Here is a 20,573-nt window from a genome sequence, read left to right on the forward strand (position 1 = left end):
ACTTAGTATACTGTGGTTTGCAGAGCAATTTGGAGACCTACTGTGTAATGTCTGGCCACACCCCATATGATGTTATTTTGTTCTTTCTATGGTAGGTGTTGAAAGGAGTTCGAATCAGCTGTTGAGGATGGATTTTGAAGCCTGGCCCCAGAGGCACCAAACTGTGCAAAATGGGTGCAAATGCACAGTTTGCTCTTCAAGTATATGTCAAGTGATCTGATAGCAGGGTCAGTACTTGGGACTGCCTGGTAGCCCTATGCCTCCTGCACCATGGAGCAACCAATGTCCATATAGCAAAAAATCAGGTCCAAATAACCCACTAGTTGGGAGTCAGAGCATCCATGAAGACAACGCTTTTAAGGAGTCATCCATGAATGACTGCAGCCCTGATGTGACTTGAGGGCTTCATGTGCTTAGCACAGTCCATGCAGTCTTGCCACTGCCCATTCCCAGTGTACCAGGACATGTTGTGCTGTCTTGCAGCTGCAAGCAAGTAAAGGCAATGAGAGTACGGACCACGACTCAAAACTGACCAGGGGAAAAGGGACACCTAGAAAGAGTCTAACTTTTACCATAGCCCCCAGGACCTTTAAGAAAAGTGAGGATGTGGCTGTGGTTGGAAAGGAGAAGGGCAGACATGGTGCAGCAATCTTAAAAAAATAGGTCCTACTGGGCAGGCAAGTTTGCATCCACTAGTATGTGTGCATCCTGTAGCTGCAGACTCTGAGTGGAAGCAGTAGCCCTCCTCTCTTGCCCAACATCTGGGCAGGCCTCATCAAAATCTCCTGGCTCTGCTTTTAAAATGTCCAGATGGGTTTACAAGAGATTGGATTCGTGCCCTGCTCTCCTTGTGTACAAGCTCGGGCATATCCAACCTTAGCAAGCGATGACTGGAAGTGTCTTGAATGTCACACATGCCCCATGCTCTACCTCTTCAGCTCTGTGCTCTTCCTCCCGCCTCCTTGCTGTTGCTCCAATGCAGATAGTCTCCACTATCCAGGCAGTTGTGGACACCAGAAAGCGGATTTTACTGCCTGCCCTCCCTTGGAACACCAGAGATTCAACTCATAGGGCTTCTGTGGGAGCCCACCCAGCCCTGCTCTCCACGTTCCCCGCACATTGCTACACTTCCAGCCACAAAGGACCCAGGACTGTGTGGATCTAGTGATGCATATGCTTTTTAATTTCCTTTCATCGGAATGACTCAATAACGTAACAGTGGAGATACAGGACCATTGGGAGTATGGGCTTTGCTCCTTCTTTGTGTTGTAGCCGTAGTCTTTGAAGCCAGAACAAAGGTAGCAAGACCTGCATCTCATCCTGATGTGTATGACAGAAGTGGGAGTATTTAGGAGGAAATCAGTCTCCCACCACCCCACAAACTGCAGGTGGGAGATTTGAGCTGTAGGATGGCTCATATATCAAGGGGGTGGACATTTTGGTAAACGGAAAAACATCAGCTCCAACTTTTGGCATAGATATCCGAATAAAAAATTCAGATAGGGAAAACTGACAGACTTAGTCTTACGTTTTTCCTATGCATCCTATGTTTTTTGAAGTGGTAGAAATTAGTTTGTAAAATTTGATGGCTGGATCAAGGAGATGAGGATGGAAAGGCATATTCTTGTATACAGAAGACATTGATTAAATCCCATCTAGTCATGGCATAGGTGCATGTCAGTCTTAGACCCCTGACATAGCTGAAAAGCTGAAGGAATTCAGAGCAGAGAGCAATTAAAGTCTTCTGCCTTGTTCATATTAGATACTCATAGATGCAAGAACCAAATAAAAGTCCACAGGCAGGAAAAGCTTCACTTCCCACAGACATTCACAGTGAGTCCAAAATTACAGCTAGGAAGTCACAGCCTTAAAGTTTTTGGCTTCAGTGCCAACCTCAAATTTATTTGACAAAGAAATATGAATTGATTAGACTGCAGTTAATTAGATTTCAATTGAAAACTTCTATCAGAGAAGGGGAATTAGGCAGCTTTTGAATTTGACAAAACGTATTGGCTTTGTGTCATAAGAAAAATACTGCCTTGGTATTTTTCATGAATGCTTCCATAATACAATTTAAATACTGTTTCTTGGCTTCTAATTTTTAGCAAACAGAAGTTCAGAAGCTAAGATTAGGGAAGTTAATGAGTGTTTAATAAAGGTATAAGGAGATGTAAATATGAAAAGGTAAATGGTAATGTTTGAAGTGTTTTAATAATGGATTTCATTGAACGTAATTGTGAGGTAGCAGGTAGCCAGGCATTGCATAACTACATTATCTTGGGTTTCATGTGCAGCAAGATAAAGTCTGAATTTTCTGGACTCCTTACATGTTTTTCATAATCTCTGTTTTAAATAGCGTTAGTTTTTATTCCTCCATCTTGCTGGTCAGTCTGCTCTCCTGTGTCTGGCACAGAGCCACTCTGGCCATGCATTTCTGCTGTTGGACAGTGAGCGCTGCTCTTCTTGAGTGCCAAGACAGATCCAAGCCCACTCTTGAGCTCACAGGTACAGAGGAGCAAAATTCTAGGCTGTAGCTGATGAAGCTATTCTGCTGTTGTTGAGGCCTCATGAGCACTGAAGGTTTGTATGCCAGTGGTTTGCATGCCCCCTCATCCCTGTGTACTCGCCGTCTGCTCCACTGGCTTGGCATGGGGCGGAGCTACAGGAGACCAGATACTTTCTGGACAGGGTCAGTGTGCTAATAAATTGCTCACTTGCTCCCCACGCTAGCTTGGTCTCATCTCTCTTTAACCCGAGGTCTATTGTGTGCTCAGCTGAGCAGACGTACCTGGACGTAGGCTAATGTTTATCAACAAGGCAGAGACTAAGTTGGAGGAGAGAGCAGAAAGATGATCAGTACGGAAAGGGACAAAAAGAATAAAGATGAAGATGGAAAAGAAAATAATGGATTGGGAAGGGAATTGAAGGATATGAGGAAAAGTGGAAAAATATGAAGGAAAGTCAAGGGACAAGTGGCAAAACTGTAAATTAAGATGAAAGATTAAATTGCGAAGTGGAAATGTTGCAGGCAGGTATGAATCAGAGTGATGTAGAGAGAGAGAGTAGGGAACAGGTGGGATACCTTGAGAGTAGGGAGGGAGGCAGAGCTGGAGTGGGAGATGTTCCCTGCCAGGCCTCTCCCCACTTCTGCAGGATGAACCCCATACATGCAGCTGGTGTCCCTATCCCATTTCCTACCCTGACAGCCTTCCCAACATGCACAGTCTTGAGCTGTGTGATGTCGGGACAGCGCACGTGTCAGTCCCCCCTCCTTCCTGAAGAGTTTCATGTGAAAAGTTTCAAAGAAGAAAATCTCCAGCGAGGGAAGAAGTAAATTATTGTATATATTCATTTATCTTGACAGCTCAGCACTCAAATTCCATCACAGATCAGGAGTTTCTGTCTGATTTAGCACAGTTTAAGCTTCTGAACCTGTCCCTCCACTCGTCCACCCACACCAGAGGCCACAAAATACTTTAGTGGTGCCAGAAATGAGGTGCTGTTTCCCTCAGAAGAGATGCATTCCACCCTGCCCCCTCATGATAAAGGGAAAGGACTCACAACCAGCATGGGCTTTTTTTTTTTTTAATTTCTCCCGCATCCTAGACTTTGCCTGTCTGCCCCTGGATGTTAAAGAAGCTAAGGTGTTTACAAACAAGACATGCTTTAAGCAGCCAATAAAGGTGGGAGAACTAGATGAAGGGTAGTCAGGACATGGGGATTACCTTTGCCCGTGGTACTCAGCTGCTATAAAGAACAAGGAGCCTGGAAATCTCCTGGAGTTCAAAAAGGAGGCAACCGTTTTGTACTAGCTGTAATGCTCCTTGCTCTTGGTTTACACACACTGAGCAAACACGGGGTTCTGCAGGTTGCTGGTGTGATAAGGATCCAAGCACTGAGGGTTGAGTGCCTGCCTGAGAGTCCAAATAAGCACAGTACACCTGATTCACCATTGCAAGATCTTTAGACACAGACACAGCAAACGTGAACTTCCTGGCATAAATGTGCTGCCGGTTGCTGACTTATCACTTTTTGTGATAATCCCTTTTGACTCTCTGTGACTCTCTGTCAACCCACCGCCACCTCCACATATGGCCATAGGAGATCGGGTACAGCCCAGACCTAGAGGGGGTTATGTGTCCAGGCAGCGGGGAGCAGGGCTGGCTGGAGAATGATAATAACAAAAAGAGCTGGGCTAACAATCCCTGAAATGCTGCAGATGCCTGGAGACTCCAGCAGAGCCACTTAGAGATCACATTTCATTAGAGGAAGGAGGCAATATTTGAATTTATCAGTTTTACTTATACAGAAGATGTTTTGTTTTTTTCTTAATCAATGGAGTTTCATTTCACCTTGGTCATCTGCCAACCTTGCACAAAGAAGAGTGTGAAGGTAGCTGATACTAAAGCCGTCACTAAGAATGAAAATGCAAGAACAAGAGGCTCTAATACAAAATACACTGGAATTGCATTGGAGTTGTTTTGGTTACAATTTGCGTGACTACAACAGACATAACTCATCCGTGGGGATTCAAGCATCCTGGATGTTCTCTGTTATTACAGCCAAGATCAGGAGGTCTCAGGAAGAACTGTAGGCAGAAGGGGTCTGTTCATCGAGCTGAAGCCCTGGGGCCTCCTAGGGCTGAGTTCATTTTTGTTAGTAGATGCTCTCTGAAAAATTTAGCAGTTGCCCTTTTCTAACTCATCCTTGGGAACAGCCTGGTGTTTTCACTGGCAGTGCGATTGTCTGTTCAGTTTTTTTTGTCTGGCTACACTGGAATGTAATCATAGCAAATCTGCAGTCACTGAGGGCTGCAGGAGGCTGGCTTGCTGCTGTCTGAACTGCACAGTTGCAGCTAAGACAGCATTTGTCTTGCCTTGAAAGGACCCACAGTCACTACTCTGATGATTAATAATTTTCTAGTGACACATGGACTGTACTACATAAGTGGCAAACTCATTCCAGATAGGAGAGGGCAATGATGTGCACCTGGTTAAGGTTACTTCCATTGTAATGCTTGCAACATGGCTGTAGCCACAAGAGAACAAAACTTAAATGGTTTGTAAACAGTGGTTCTATTTTAAAAATAATTTTGCATGGTTAAGGCTAAGAAGTGATGTCACCTCTGTCCACTGATTTCTTGTCAGCCTGTTGCTTTTCCCCTGTGTTCAGTTTCTGTGAGGGTCATCATGTTCTTCAGGATTTCTCATTCGGTTCCTTGCAGTTCAGAAAAGACCACTTTTTGGAATTAAATGTATTTTGAATTATTTGCTTACTTGGCATTTGACTCTGTTTCAAGTTGTTCTGCTATTGCCCAAAAAGAATTTTTTTTGCCTTCAGAGATTGGATCTCAACCCGGTGCTCCAGTGGATGCATTTTTTTAGGAGAGGAAAGTTCTGTGGGACTTCACCAAGCTTGGACACCTTTATGTTTCTGTGCATATACCTACCCCCTGTAACAGACTGCAGTGTAGGGACTCCTTCAGCCATGTAGCTACCTCTTCATGTCAAGTCTCTGTGCTGTGAAGAGCTGTTAGCTCATGTCCTAGGAGCAATACACCTATGTCTATTGGGTGTTTTGTCCATAACTGTAGTTCTAAAGTTTTAGCAGGTCTGTCTAATTCAGGAGTAACAACATGCTGATGAGGCAGCCTTGCTTTATGCTTTTGGAGCAAGGTTGGTCAGTACTTACAAAAAGCCCTTGGTTCTTTGAACCACACAGGTATGTCCTTTGTATGATGTTCTGTAGTCATTTCTATGCATTTATATTTGTGTGCATTCCTCTCTTATACCCGCCTCCCACTTTGATCTGACTAGATAGATCCTAAGCCTCTGTCTATCACTAATGCTTTCTGTAGGCTAGTTGAATACTTCTGCTTGATTTGAGGTGGGTTTTTTTGGGGTTACATTTTTTTGGGGTGTGTATATATTTTGATTATCTGCATGAAATCGCTTGTCTCTCCTTCTGCACTTGGCATATGTGGAACTGACAGCTCCAGGGAGGTAAATGAATGCCACTGTGTTTCAGAGGAAAAATTATTGCATGCAATTACCCTAAAAGTGCATGAGAGAACAGAGTGAAAGCAATTGAGGGAGAGAAAGAGAGAGAGCATAAGAGAGAGTAATCACAACACTTCGACAGGTTTACCCCATCGTGTTTGAAAATCTTTCACTCTGACAAGTCCCCTTTGTGAAAGGTGTAGACAGATAACCAGGCATTAGCTCTTTGAGGTCCTCTTCAGTGGAGGGTAATCAATAGAATGACCAGTGCACTGGTCCATTTCACTAAATGATATTTTTTACAGACTGGATGTACCCCATTTCCCTCTTAATGTCTCACTTTGGCTCTCTCGTTCACTTTTCAGTGGTTCCTCGGCAGACAAATCTGGGTCAATGTGGTTGACTTGTGGGTCTTTCTGTATAAATTATAATGTATTTGTTCTGAGAAGGGGTGCAGTAACAAAAGGCTGTGTCCCCGGTCCCTCTCTGTCTCTTGAGCCTTGTTAAAAGGCCAAGGAAATGGGAGGTTTTGTAGCTTCATTATTCATGTCTGAGAAGAGATTCAGTAGAAGCAGTCCTTGTCCTGACTCTGCTGCTATTTCACTCACCAACTCTCTTACCCCCTTGATCCCATCTGCACATCAGGGTCGCCCAGGGGAAGCTGGTGACAACAGCCCATGTCCACCTGGAGGCCTCATGCACCTATGTTCACAAAAATACGTAAAATGTTTTGAGATCCTCAAGTAGAAACTGCTGGCCAGGGTAAATGGTTAGTGTAATGGTTTCTCACCATGCTTTCAAAGAGGCAGGACATTTGCCATACTGGCAAGGAGGGAAGCACTGGGCTAAGGGATGCTGAGCCAGGTCACTTTTTGTCACCTGCACCTGCAGCTCTCGCAGCAAAGCCAATGCATTAGTCACACCTATTTGCACTTTGAGGTTATTTAGATAGCAGGTTGTTGTGTTAGGGAAGCTAAAGTCTAGCATATGCCCTAAAATTAGGCTTTTCCCCTTTTGGTTGGTGTCAGAAAGGAGTGATTCACAGGTATGGAGGAAGCCTCTCCACCTAGTCAAAGCAGTTACCATTTCAAGTAAGAGAGTTATTTTCTAGGCGAGATAAAACAGGTTAGCTGAAGCTGCCTCCAGGGACTGTACCCTGCAGTGTGAGGTGAGGAGAACACGGGGAGCTGTGCTGCAGGTAACACTCAACAAAACTGGCTACACAGCCCTCTTTTCCTGGCCTTGTGTGAAATGGCCACTCCACGTGTGTGCCCTCACCAGCAGCACATGCTTCTTGTCAGTGCATCTTCATGCAGCTCCTTCCCCTCCTGATGGTCACAGCAGGTACGTGTTATCACGTCTCCTGGCCTGCATCATGTGCGCTCTCACTGCTCACTGTGTTTTCTGCCAGAGGAGCTGTGGGCTCTGGTCTTGTTCCCGGAGAGCTAACGGAGACTCCAGTTTTGCTTCCAAAAACTCAGACTTCATCTCCCCATGGCTTCCAGAAACTCTTCAATAAAGAAATGATAAATCTGTGGCTCAAGTCAAAATTCTGGATTCTTTTAAATTTTCTTTTTCTCTCTTTCTCTCTCTCTCTTTCTCTCTCTCTCCCCTTCTGCAGGATGGTGGAGTACTCCCTGGATCTCCAAAACATTAATTTGTCTGCAATCCGTACTGTCCGTGTCCTGAGACCCCTGAAAGCTATCAACCGTGTGCCTAGTAAGTCATGCTTCCCTGTCACACCTGCTCAGCTCACTTTTTGGGGAGTACATGACCAATAAGGCTGCATGTGGTGGTGTTCTCCAGGCAGGGTTCGCGTACAAACTGAGTGGAGGCTTCTGCAGGGTATGTGCAGGTTTTTATCCATCAAAGGACCAAGAGGTGTCATAGGATGGGCAGGAAAACAAGAGTTTCCCAGCATATCTGGTCATGGGCATTCTGTGTACAACCATTTTGATGGCACAGGAACTGAAGCTGAACAATGTGCAGTAAAGGAAAGTGGTTTTTTCTTCCCTTTACTAAAGAGCGTTGCAGGTTTGACAATGTCTTCAGCCTCAAAAAGGGCTGTGTGAAAGTTCTGAAGAGGGTTGAGCTTGGGGAAGCAGGAAGAATTGGTTTGCTCAGGCTTTCACATGGTTTTCCAGATCCTCTCCTCTGAAAGATTTTCATGCCATTACAGCTTAGGGCCATGTAATACTGACTGTTTTTTCTTTCCTCCTCACCTTGTGCTTTGCACTCCCTCTTTTGTGCCAACTATCCCCGCTGTGAGCTGGCGTGTGTATGAGCCAGGCTGAGCACTACTGGGAATGGGGATGCCAGGGCTGTGCCTGAGCCTAGATGTGTCAGCAGCCAAATTGCTGCTCACCAGCACCATTCTAGTCTGACATACAGCCCTCAGCTCAGGTCTGCATCTAAACTAAAGACATGTTGTAGTCCTGGGGCATATCCATGCACGTGCACTGCACCCACAGTGGAGGTGGTCCCTTCATAACCCTTGCATCTTCCCTTCCCAGAGGATGGGGATGAGACCACCCTCTTCACCATGCTTTGAAGTTTTCAGTGGTGCTGAACTTCTTCCTTCACCTTCCCTTCCTTTGTCTCTCCTTGTTTTGTTTTTCTTTTTCTCATCAATGGTGCTCTTCTTGCAATCCTGAAGCAAGTAAGCAAGCATTGCTGTTGTTATTGTACTGCAGGAAAGAGGCAGGTGGCTCAGGTTTTGCAGTGGTTGTATCCAGGCGTATGGAAGTGAACTGGCAGACAGGATGCATGCCATTGGGATCAGGGGATTGCAAGAGCACTGCACTCAGCCTTCCATGTCACTCTGATGTTTCTGGCTGTTCCCTGTGCAAAGGCAGCAGCTCCCACATGCAGCCCCATGAGACTTCAGGCATTTCTTCTGCAATTTTTTCAGTCTTACAGAATGGCAGGAAGTCTCTTTGCTCTTCCCCATAATCTCCCTAATCAGGTTGTATGCAGTGGCTAAGACCTCACCAGAGCTCTCCTAATCCTTCTCTCAAGCTCAAATGCTCCTTTTTCTTTTCCAGTTCTGAGGGAGTTTGCACAGTTGACCCAGTCTGCATCATGTGTTTTTCCTTGTGCTAAAGTCACTTCCACGATGATGCCTATTTCCTGAACACGTCGTGGAGGTGGATTTGAGGGTCTCTAGTTCCATGCAAAGCCCTTCTAGAAGAGGGTCTTGTCCCTCTTCCTAGATATACTTTTGACTTTGAGCAACAGCCATGAGCAGAGAGTGCTGAAAGGTGTGATGGAGAAACTGAGGCACAGTCCTCTGTGCCCAACGTGGCAGGAGGATGCCAGGCAGAAGAGCAGCTGGTTGGGGCACTGAGAAAACACCCAGGAACGCAACAAGTCCATCATGGGGTGATAAGGATGGGAGTCAATACAAGCTTTTGGCTATTGACTGTCAGCAGAACAATTCCCCCCATCTGTTTCCATCTCTCTGGCCCTTCTTCAGAGGGGGGAGAGGACTGGGAGCCAGTCCTGGTCCTGGCAGTGGGTATGCACTGTAGTGTCAGGAGGCACCCTTTCTGTGAGGGGTAGGCTGGAGATTGTGCATGGCAAGCTAGCTCCTTGCAGAAAGCATACTGCCAGCTATGTGAGAGCAACACCATCCTCATGTTATGCAGCCTCCTTTCCTCCCTGCTTCATCAGGAGTCCCATGAGTTTGTGCTCAAAGACTACTTTGAGACTGGTCCCTGTTACAAGGTAGACTTAACCCTGATGGAGAGCGGAAACATCCTGAGTGACATCCAATTACCTCCTACAGGCGTCTGCCATTTTAATTGATGGACACTGGCAGTCAGGAGCAAAGACTGACTGACAGAAAATCGAGGCCTTCTTTTATTTCTATTTATCTTCTGGAACAGCCAGAGATGCCCCAGGGAAGAGTAGTGTGAGCCATGTCAGAACTGACCCATCAGGGACCTGTTCCATGCATGCAGAGGCACCAGAGATGCTTTTCATCATCTCTCCTGACCTTTGCAGAGCACAGGCCATTGAATTTCCTCTGGCTGTCCCTGCCATGACACTACCTGTCTGCTCCTTTTATCAGTATAAAACTTTACCTGTATGAAATTGATGCTGTTTTAATTTCCACTCTGTGGTTAAACATTTATGTATTTTTCTTGCTACATAAATCTGTGGTTATATGCAGAGAATGTTTTGGAAGAAAGACATCATGTCATTAATTAAAAAAAAACAAAACCAGAAAAAAAACCAAGCCCAAACTGGATTCCCTGGGAGAGGAAGCATTGACTTGAGGGCTGAAAACTGGCGAAGAGGCTGTAAACAAAGGCTGGTGATAAATGGAGCTGCATTAGAAGAAGGTGCCTAGTGGGCTACAGCAAACATAATTAATGAGACCTTTGGCCACAAATCTTTTTTTAATGCCTTTTTAAAGTTCTTCATTACAGATCTGAAGTAAGAGGAAAGTCTATTAGTGAGATATACTGATGATACCAAGCTGGAGATGTTGCAGGTGCTAACAAAGAAAGTGGAAAATCAGATAACAGGAGGTAGAGGGAGATTGAGGTCATGATTGTGAGATATCTGGAGAGAGGCGGTAGGGTTAATCCCAAAGGCAGATATTCAGCCGTGTCCAAAAGGCTGTGATGGGACATTGTGGCCCAGTGTTCACCAGTGGCTATTTCAAAGGCTGCCACATGGGCACCCGGGTAGGGACAGATTTTCACAGAGAAGTCTGGCTGTGTGGACTGAATAAAGGCAGATTATTATTAGGAGAATGGGCAAAGTGATTAGGAACCTGACTGACTACAGTATGAGTGGAAGAATGCTCAAGTGTCTGTCGGGGTAGGCTATTTAGCGCCCAAAGAACAGTAACACTCTACCAATTAGCCAGTGTTTGAAAAGTCCACATACTGAAGTGAAAAATTTCTGGAGAATTTTGAGAGAAATTTCATACTACATGACAGAAAAAAAAATAACAATGCCAGAAAATTAGAAGAGAGGAAATTCACAAGGAATTTCTAAGGAAACAGTAGCAAACATAGTAGAGGAAAAAGTGTCACCTATTAAATAAGTTAAGTAAACTTATTTTATACTCTTGGCAGGTGGGCAAGGCTGAAGTTTAAATGCCCAAATTGGGTATGTCTAAATACTGCTTACCCATGCTCATTTCTTAACATGTTACTGAAAGCCCTTCCTTACAGTGAGACTTCTGAGGCTTTGAAACAATATCTCACAAGGAGCTGACAAAGGCTATTTTTGTGTGCCATGCTCATTATCTATGGTGTAAAGGATACACAGACTCTCTGAATCATGACAGTAGAAGAAAAGGACATCTAGTGTAATCAAAAGGTGGTAAATGTCCATTAAGAATGACATTCTCCACCCAGTTCATAATTAGGCTGTAAAACTCTCTGCCTTTTGGAGTCCTTCCAGTCTCAAATCAACTAAGATGCACTGTGTAAGTAAAGGAAGCAAAATGGGATTTTCCAGGGGAAGCCCCATCCCTGGAAGTGTTCAAGGCCAGGTTAGATGGGGCTTTGAGGAACTAGTGGAAGTTGTTCTTGTCCATGGCAGGGGAGCTGGAACTAGATGATCTTTAAGGTCACTTCCGATCCAAACCATTCTATGATTCTATGAGAGCTCACATGGAGACACTTCTAGATTTCCAACTTTCTTATGTCAGGGTTAGAGCTGATCTTTAGCTACTGGTTATAAGCAACTGATTGCACTTTTTGCAGTTCTCAGTAGGATGTGCTACTGACCATTGACAGATTTCCCTTCTGAATGAAGAAGCCTGGGGTTCTGCCACACTTGATCATGTCATTTCCATTCTCATGTCATCTTTGAAGTGTACTAGAGAAAGCATGAGGAACCCTAGTTTTGTAATATGTATCACGCCTTCTTCAACTTTCCTTCTTATCTCTTGCATTCTTGATTACAACCCCAGGAACTCAGCCTTTTGGGGCTTTTTTTTTTGAAAATGTGAGGGAAAAAATTAGAGATAGTTCTGGTCCTATTAGCATGTGATTTGATTCCATGGCAGTGAGTTGGTGTGACAAGCCCTGCAAGTCACTGAAGAAGTGTAAAAAGGAAAAAAATATCCTCCAGATCTTGTCAGGGGTAGTTGCTTTCTGCTCCAGGCATGTCTGTGTCCTAGTCTTGGGGTGAAATTCCACATCCATTTGTTGTTATTATCATTTTGTGATTGTGTGTCAGGTTGCTAGGTGAAACATTGCTGTTTGCAGCTCTTTCATTGCTTCTTCTCGTGACAAGGCACAAGATCTGGAGGGGGAGGCTGGTTTGGTTTTATTTCTGCCTGCTTTTGAGTAATTTTTGATAACTTGAATTTCTTGCACTTCTGTTATTAAGTTTTTTGACATTGGAGCAGAAAATGTTTCTTCAGTTTATTCTTTCTTGTTGCATTGGCCTTATGCAAAGAAAAGCCCTTGCATTATGTTTGATGTCTTCCAGTTTCCACTTATAATTTAGCAACTGATTCATCATTTGGAAGCAGATTATTTCAGCTGACCACACTGTATGGAACTGAAGGAGTCTGTTGCAGTGTTGCGTAGCAACTTTATAGAGTAGAAAGGGTATACATGTGCTAATACTTGGTGTGTAAGTGCAGTAATGTGTATGTGGAGTTATAAGCATTAGAAATATGTTATATGTTTATTACTAGCTGTGCAGGAAATAGAATTTCAGATTTGTGGGGAGTTCCGCTTTTTCTAAATGTGGTTTATTTTTAGTCACAACAAAAATAATCTTTTCCCATCCGTTTTAACATGGCCTTATGCTGCCTAATTTTAGGTGGTGTGTTTGGTTTTTTGATTTTTTTTTCCTACACTTAGTCATGACAAAGAAGTTTAAAAATCAAAAATCCTCAATCATGCCATTCTAGTATAAAAATGATTTTTCTCTCATCTTATCCTCTTTTTTGCTAAATGTTTTAATAACTGTTGCACCATTTTTATTTCAATGAAATAATATTTTTTGCTGGTAAATGTGCTGTGTAGGAAAATCTTGATCTAGTTCCATTTTTCTTTATCAATGATTGTAATTATAGTAGCTCCATGGGTCCAAATAGACTGGAGTTTTCTACTTTTCTTCTGAAAGATATAAAGATCTCAAAGATATAAACCAAGATTTTTTTATTTCAGTCTTTCTCATGTTTCAGACCAGGTGAATGAGACCCAGTGATTGTCATCAGCAGACTCGGGAATACAACTGACATCTCCTAACTCTTAGCTCTGCATTCATCTCACTAGACCGAAGCACTAATATAAAAATAGTCTAAAGCAGATGAATCCTGGAACTGGAAAAGCAGATGTTTTGCATTTCTATGCCTGCCTTAAATTTGTATTCCACACCAAGCTACCTGTGCTTGGTGCTGTAACAGTGCCTAAGACAGAGCAATCTGGCTATGAACCCTGCACTTGGCATGGGGAAAAAGTGATGACATTTACTTCTCTAAATGTGTTTTTGAAGAACTAATTTCACTGATGAGTGTGTGTGAAATTAGCTTCTGACTGAGATATATTAGGCTGTAAAATAATCTCTTTTAAAGCTAGATCAGACAAAAAACAAGCACATTTGACAGGCACAGTCCTGCCCTAGCAGTTGGAAATGCAAAGGGATTATGAAGTTCCTCTTCTAAATCCCTCCCCGTCAGGGTCTTTGCTTCAGATGCTTCCATCTTTTTGCAAGTGGACTGTCACTCACTTGTTCTCTTCCAGCATTGATTCCCTTTCAAAACTGTCCTCTTCTATTTGACTCTTCTGGAAGTACATTTTTCCCCTCTCAGCTTTATTTGTGAAGTAATAACTGAAAATCAGATACTGTTATATTTTCCAAATATTTAGACTTACCCCATTCACAGTTCTTTGTAGAAGCTGCTCTGTAAATCTTTATTATCACATCTCAGTGACAAACAAATCAAAATGTGCAAGTGTGTATACACACAGATTTATCCACATGCAGCCAAAGTCCTGTGCAGGTTAGTACAGGTACAGGAGTGATGTTCTCTCACCACACCCATACGCAATAAAGGTCACAAAGCACTTTTCATTCCCTAGTCAGGCTGTGTGACACAAACATATTGAAAGGCAAAGCTGCCAGCTTTCTGTAGGCTCTGTCCCAGACAGGTGAGCAGTGAAAGGATGGAGAAAAGCTGACAGGGAATGGACTTGACCAATGGGGTCAAGTTCAGTCTGTGTCCTCTGCTCCCAATCCAATCTCCTAGCCAAATGGAGCAAAGCACTGAATAGAGCAATGTGATTTATGCCTGGAGTAGGCCATTAAAGGATGTCTTTCCTCTAAGAAGGGTACAGATCAGAGACGGAAACATATTCAGAGCTGCAGTATCCTGTATGTGCAGCTCTCTATCAAGTCAGTCAAGCCCTAAATGCTCAGGCTTGCTCAGGATACAGGGAGCAGTGCAAAGGGGAGTAGAGTAGAATGAGGATCAATAGAGATGAGAGCAGAGAAGGAACTTGGCTGGAAAGAGAAATGCACAGGAAGCAAACAGGGGGGTTTGCCGGGCACAGCATGTGAAGGTGTGATGCACCTCTGTATGTAGGATAATGTATAGACAGTGGAGGGGGGACGGAGGGAAGGAAATCAAAACCAAAACAAAGTCAGGGACTAGTATAAAGAAAATCTATTGACTCTTCGACAAATAAGCTGGATGAGTTTGCGAATCGATGCTCTCTGGAGCTGTTTAAAACTGGTCTATCAGAGGCCCACTTATTGTAGTGATGGAGGAAATCTTCATAGAATTATAGAATGGTTTGGACCAGAAGGGACCTTAAAGATCACCTAGTTCCAACCTCCCTGCCATGGGCATGAACATCTTCAAGTAGACCAGGTTGCTAAAAGCTCCATCCAGCCTGGCCTTGAACACTTCCAGGGATGGAGCATCCACAACTTCTCTGGATGTTCCAGTGTTTTACAACTCTCACAATAAAGACTTTTTTCCTGTATCTAATTTAAGTCTTTGGTCACCGAAGACAGGTTGCAATTTTATTTACTTGTTGTCTGATCTCAGTGCTGTTTTCCATGTGGATTCCAAGTGATATATTGCCAGGTAATTATGGGAAAAAGTAATCTTTTCCTCTCTGAAGCAGTCCACTCAATTTCACTATTATTAGCAAGTATTCAAAAGTCACAAATTGTGTGCTTGTAGGTTACCAGATGAATTTAAAGCTGTGAGATTTGAAAAAGTGAAAGGAAAACCAATCACAGATTATATTTCTTTTTCCCATAGCTTTCAGACCCTTAAACCTGTGACTCGGATCTTTTAGTCCTCTTTTTTTCCCCCCATAGTAGTGGGGAATAGAAGCTTCTTTTTTTTGCTGTAATCTGGCATTGTCAAGTCATAACAATATTTCACACCTAAAGGTTTCTGCCACGCATCCCAAGACTCACAATAAAAATCACAACAGTCAGGAACAGCATCTTGGAGTTTGTGTAAAGCAAACCTGGAAAAAACAAAACAAAAAACCGTCATAAAAAGACCTTTGTTGGAATCTTTCTTTCTTCCTTCTCCTGTAGGAGAACCTGCACAGCCAGAATTTTAAAAAATGCTCAGTGCCTCACACAGCTCCCATTGTGACAATTCTGCTGCCTGTTCAAACAAGCTCAGCCTCCAGTGTACACAGCACTCATGAAAGCCCAGCCATGTATTTTGCTGCCTAAATGGGAGCTGAGCTGTTTTGCAAAATCTGTCCCATGGGACCTATCAAGAAATGGATACCATGGAAATGTGAGCAATAATGACAGTGTATTATGGGGTGAAAGATAATGTCATATTACACTAATGCAAATTACACTTTGTGTGTGTGGGCAGGGCAATTTACAACCATAACCTTAAATTTCTCTATCTTTGTGTATTTTGGGCCCAATTCTCCTGTTCACACTCATTTCACCTAACATCATGTCACTGCCTGCAGTAGAAAGAAACATGATTCATGCCAGTGACAGCAAGAGGAAATTAGCTCCCTTAAATCTGAACCAGAAGTTGCATTTAACACTGTTTTACATAATATTTTGCATTATTCTATCCCACTTACACAGCACTAGAGATGTGTAAAGAACTTGAGGATATTTATAGAATGGAGGCAAGTGGCTCACAGCCACAGCACTGGAGTTACCTTGCCTGGCGTTGGGTGACCCCAGCAATTCTGAAAGAAAAGCTGGTGCTGTATGTTTTTAATAGACTCTTCACTGAAAGTGAATGCAGTCATCATTGCAGTGATAAATGGGGAAAAAATGAGATTATCAGTGAATGAACTACTGTAGCAGGTGGTAGTAGGTGTTGCTTATTAGATGTTCAGTATTACAAAAAAGAACAGAACGACAGCAATCCCCCAGAGAGACACCTCTCTAAGAATTAATCTGACACCTGCCATCACTCTCCAAGACAAGGTTGCTTAACAGTCCAAAGCTTGCAAGGTGATAATGGAGAGAGAGTAAAGAAAGGGCTGCTGACTGAGACCTTTGCCTGCATTTGTTTCTCCTCATGTCACCGATTATGTGGCTACCAATCATGCTATGGTGGCACATACTGAATGTGAATGCTTTTGGTGGAGGAGCTTTCTGTCGTTATCCATGAAACCTCAGCTGGGCTCACAGCACCCATAACAAGGTGCAGCTTGCTGCAGAGCTTGGATGTCTCCTTTGTGGATGACAGAAAAGCCTGGACTGGGGCCATTCTTTTTCCAGAGATTTCAGCATTTAGGTGTCAAGACAAATTCGCTGGATTTCATCCTCTTTCTTGAGGCCACTGTAACCCTGGGGTCAGGTCTGCAATTAGGAGGCTTCACTTCTGAGCTTGCTTCTTCAAAGCACCTAGCAGCTCCATCTGAGCCCCCTTTGACAGTCTGCTGAGCACTGTGGCTATGCAGCACCCATGTGTTTATTTGCTCACCTTCCCCCTGCCCCAAGGAAAACTACTTATCTCTGGTTTCATTTGCACTCTCTTTTTGGGAATTGTTTTAGCTGAATGTCTGTTGGGAGGTGTTCTAAGTGGTGTATTTTTTCTCCCCTCTTACTTTTCTTTTTGATCCTTATGTTGACCTGACCTGATCCATGTCTTGCTCTCCAACTGAAAAGAAGTGAGGTCTGTGTTGGTCCCTGGATCACAAGGGATTTGTTTCTACAGCCTTGGAGAAAGCTCAAGAGAGTTCTTTCTCTTTTATGAGTATACTCTAAACATACTCTGGAAAGCTCTGTTGTCCCAGCAGGGGGAAGCTCTGGTCAACAGTTTTTTTCTGGAGTTTTTTGCCTCAGGCTTAAGTTGAGGAATACTTTAAAGGTAAGGACTGAAGAGATTTAATTCTTGAATGTGATCCAGTATTCTAAGGGAAGTCACTGTACTAAGATGAGGCTTGATGTGCCCATGTTACTGAGAAAATGAACAACAGCTCTTTGTACTGGCTGAAGCTTTATAAGTGCTGGAAATGTCATGTTTTGATATTTTCTGTGTTTACACCGAGGAGTGACAAAGACTAAAATAATTTGAGGTTATGTCATGAACAGGCTGTACAGGATGTGTCTGAGCCAGTCAGAGCTGCTAGAAGGCTTTGCTTGTCCGTAAGGCAAAAGTGAGGAATTGCTGAGGAACTTAACCAGTGCTCCTGAACTATGGAGCATGCTGAAAATCTGCAAGTGCAAAACCCCCAGCTCTAAATGTATCCTACAAGGGTACATGGCAAGGGAGACAGCAAACACCAGGAACTTGACAAAGAGATCAATGGGAAGACTTTGCTCATCTCTGAATGAGGCCAGTGTGTCTGGGGCAGTTTTTCCATAGCAGCAGAATTGGCTTAAGGTCTCTCACTGCCTCATACCATCAACTGGACCTGCCTTTCCATAGAGTTCATTTAATTTGGGTCTGGCCATCCATCTGAACATGCTCTCTCTTGCATTGGTGATGGTCTGTAATGTGAATGAGGTTGGATTTGCAGCTTGAGAACAAGGCACCCGGAGCTGTGCATCAGCTGTTCCAGCTGAGCTCATTTCACTTACACTTGTTTGCAGGAGAGGCCTCAGTTAGGAGGAATGCAGCAAAGGGAAAAGGTCTGTGTGGCGGGGAAATCTGTGAGTTATAGTATCAGTGAGCTTGGCAGTGTGTCTACTGTTGGACAAACAGCTGATTGGTGTCTCTTTGCAGCAGTTTGGCTCCACAGTTTAGCTGATGTTCAGGAATGTAATGTGTGAAATGACAGCTAAACCTCAGATCAGCAAGAGATCAGTGAGAAGGGCCACAAGCTGGAGCACCAGCTTGCACTGTGTACAAAAAATGAAATTATTTTAACTACAGGTGTTGGCTGCAAAAAAAAAAAAAAAGGTGCATTTCTTTCAGTGTACTTTCTGCATAACCTATCTGCTGGAATGGTTCCTCAGTTCTGAAAATTTCCATAACGGAGCATGCACAGGAAAATCCTGCCAACCACATGCTAGCGGGATGGACTGCCATGTGTCCTGGGGCAGGGGAGGAAGGAAAGAAGGCACGCTTGGACAAGCAGCCTGGCCAAGGAACATAATGACACTTCACTCTCTGCATTCTGCAAAATATCTTGCCAGTTACAGTCACAAGTGCTGATGGGAAGGAGATTTGCTTTTGCTCCAGTTAAAATGACAATGGGTGGCTTGGTTCATGATGCAGATGAGATGGGTGCTGAGAATTATGTACTCTTCCATCTGGTTTACTCTGAGCAGGGGAATGATGCTTCAAACAGCTATCTCCTTTTGACTTCACATGCATTAGCTTTCTCCCTCACTCTATAGCTGGGTAGGATTTGAAAGCCTCAGAGGTGAGTGAGATAGAAACCAGAAACAACAGGATTTCTCACCCCCTCCTGAGCCAGGCCCCCGTTCAGATCACAGTGTGATTAGCACTAGGGAGTGAATCAGCTCAGCTGTCGGCCCTCACTCTGGGAAAGAGGCAGGCGGAAAGAAGGCGAAGTGACAGAGCGATGCTGAGCAGGAGCAGGGGCAGGCGGGGCGTGCCTCCGGGCACACCTGCACTGCACAGCCGGCTCTGGCTGCCCGGAGCCTCCTCGCCAGCCCTGCCCCGGCTGCTCGACCCCGCCGGGCCGCTGTGCCCGGGGCTGCCACGTGCCAGACGAGTCTGCTTGGCTGTGACGGCCGGGCTAACCAGGGTTGATGGCAAGTGTCTGGAGGGAGCGAGGGTCACTGAAGAGTTTGTCAGGAAGGGCCTCTGGATGCTACCGGGGTGAGACAGACGATTTCCTTTTTTTACAAACCCAGGAGGGAGCTCAAAGACAGCTCAGCCCTGTGCTTCCTGCTGCTAGCTCACTTCCTGGCACTCCTTTCGCCCTCCCACCATTTTTTTTATCCCTGTAACATACTTTGCCCCATCTACTGCTGTGTTTGAGTGGTGGCTTTGCTCCTGCAGCATATCCTATCAAGATTAGCCCTGCCAGCAAGGTACACTTGAGCGCCCTTCTCTACCCCATGCCCAAGGGCATGGGTAAGCAGCAGGGAATCATTATGTGGGCATTGTTTCGTGGAGATCCTTCCTTGGATGCCCACAGCTGAGGCCATTTTGTTTCTTCCTTTCCCTTGGTCTCCTTGTGAGGATGAGTGGAGAAAAGATCTTTTAGAGCCCACACCTGGCTCTCATGAATATTTCATGTTTCTTGCTTTTCTTTCCCTTGAAGAGCAAAACCTTTTCATATTTGATGCCCTGGAAGGCTGTTTGGTTGCTGAATGTTACTTCATCAATGCTCTCCCTCCTTGCTTTTCCTCCAGACTGCCCAGCCCTTCTTCCTTTCTCTTCTTGAGCAGTGTCTTCTTTTTTTAAAAGGATGCTTCGGAAAAGGTCACTGTCCCTTTCATATCCCCTCCTTGCTGTGAGCCAGCATGGCTTCTGCTCTGCCAATGGTAAAGGATAAATGGGGATGTGGGTAAAGGCAGCACTGGGGAGGGAGGCCAGGAAATGTGTGCACGTAAGCTGAGGAGCAGCACAGAGGCAGAGAGGAGTTGTAGGCACAGCAAGAGAAAAGTAAAGTGGCAGAGGCAGCAGAAGGATTTTGCTGAAGAACTGGTTTTCCAGCACCTTACAGAATTTGTCATGCAAGATGCACTGGTGTTGCCGTGGGTGGCAGCTTGTCCAGCGAAGGCCATTTGGAAAAGTGAGGTATCCCAGTTCCCCAAAACAGAATGCTCCCACAGCTGCACTGACAAATATGCCTTCTGCCCATTTCTGTTGCCCAGCACTTGCTTTAGAGACCTCATTATTTTGGCCTCCAGGCTCTACAGTATATCCTCCCCTATTATCCTTAGGCTTTTCAGCCTTTCTCTCTCTTTTCCCTTGTAGTGTTTGAGGAACCAGGGACTGTTTGCAACTGTTTGCTTCCAGTCAGGCTGCATAGACCCTGAAACACTGTGAGTCCTGCCTGAGTGGGGTGCGTTCCCTCCTGCCCATGAAGGTGTTCAGACACCTGGCAGTAAGGGCCTTTCCTTGGAAACCTGCAGCAGATGCCCTAGGTTGGCTGCTAGACCAGCCCATTCCTTCCTGGGATGGAGGACTGCAAAGAACTAGCCACAGACAGACTGGGC

At 44.5% G+C, this 20,573-nt stretch overlaps 1 protein-coding gene across 5 annotated transcripts in view; it reads left to right on the plus strand.

The window, feature by feature from the left end:
• The window catches only part of CACNA1I (calcium voltage-gated channel subunit alpha1 I), a 92,551-nt gene that overhangs the window by 10,731 nt on the left and 61,247 nt on the right, over positions 1 to 20,573 (plus strand). For all 5 annotated transcript variants that reach the window (XM_027661602.1, XM_027661636.1, XM_027661620.1 and 2 more), the window contains exon 3: positions 7,621 to 7,718. In XM_027661602.1, the coding sequence (XP_027517403.1) occupies positions 7,621 to 7,718 (98 nt within the window). The remainder of the gene's footprint in view (positions 1 to 7,620; positions 7,719 to 20,573) is intronic.

Source organism: Corapipo altera, unplaced genomic scaffold (assembly GCF_003945725.1).
Source record: "Corapipo altera isolate COAL_440 unplaced genomic scaffold, ASM394572v1 1, whole genome shotgun sequence".
NCBI classification, from domain to species: Eukaryota; Metazoa; Chordata; class Aves; order Passeriformes; family Pipridae; genus Corapipo; species Corapipo altera.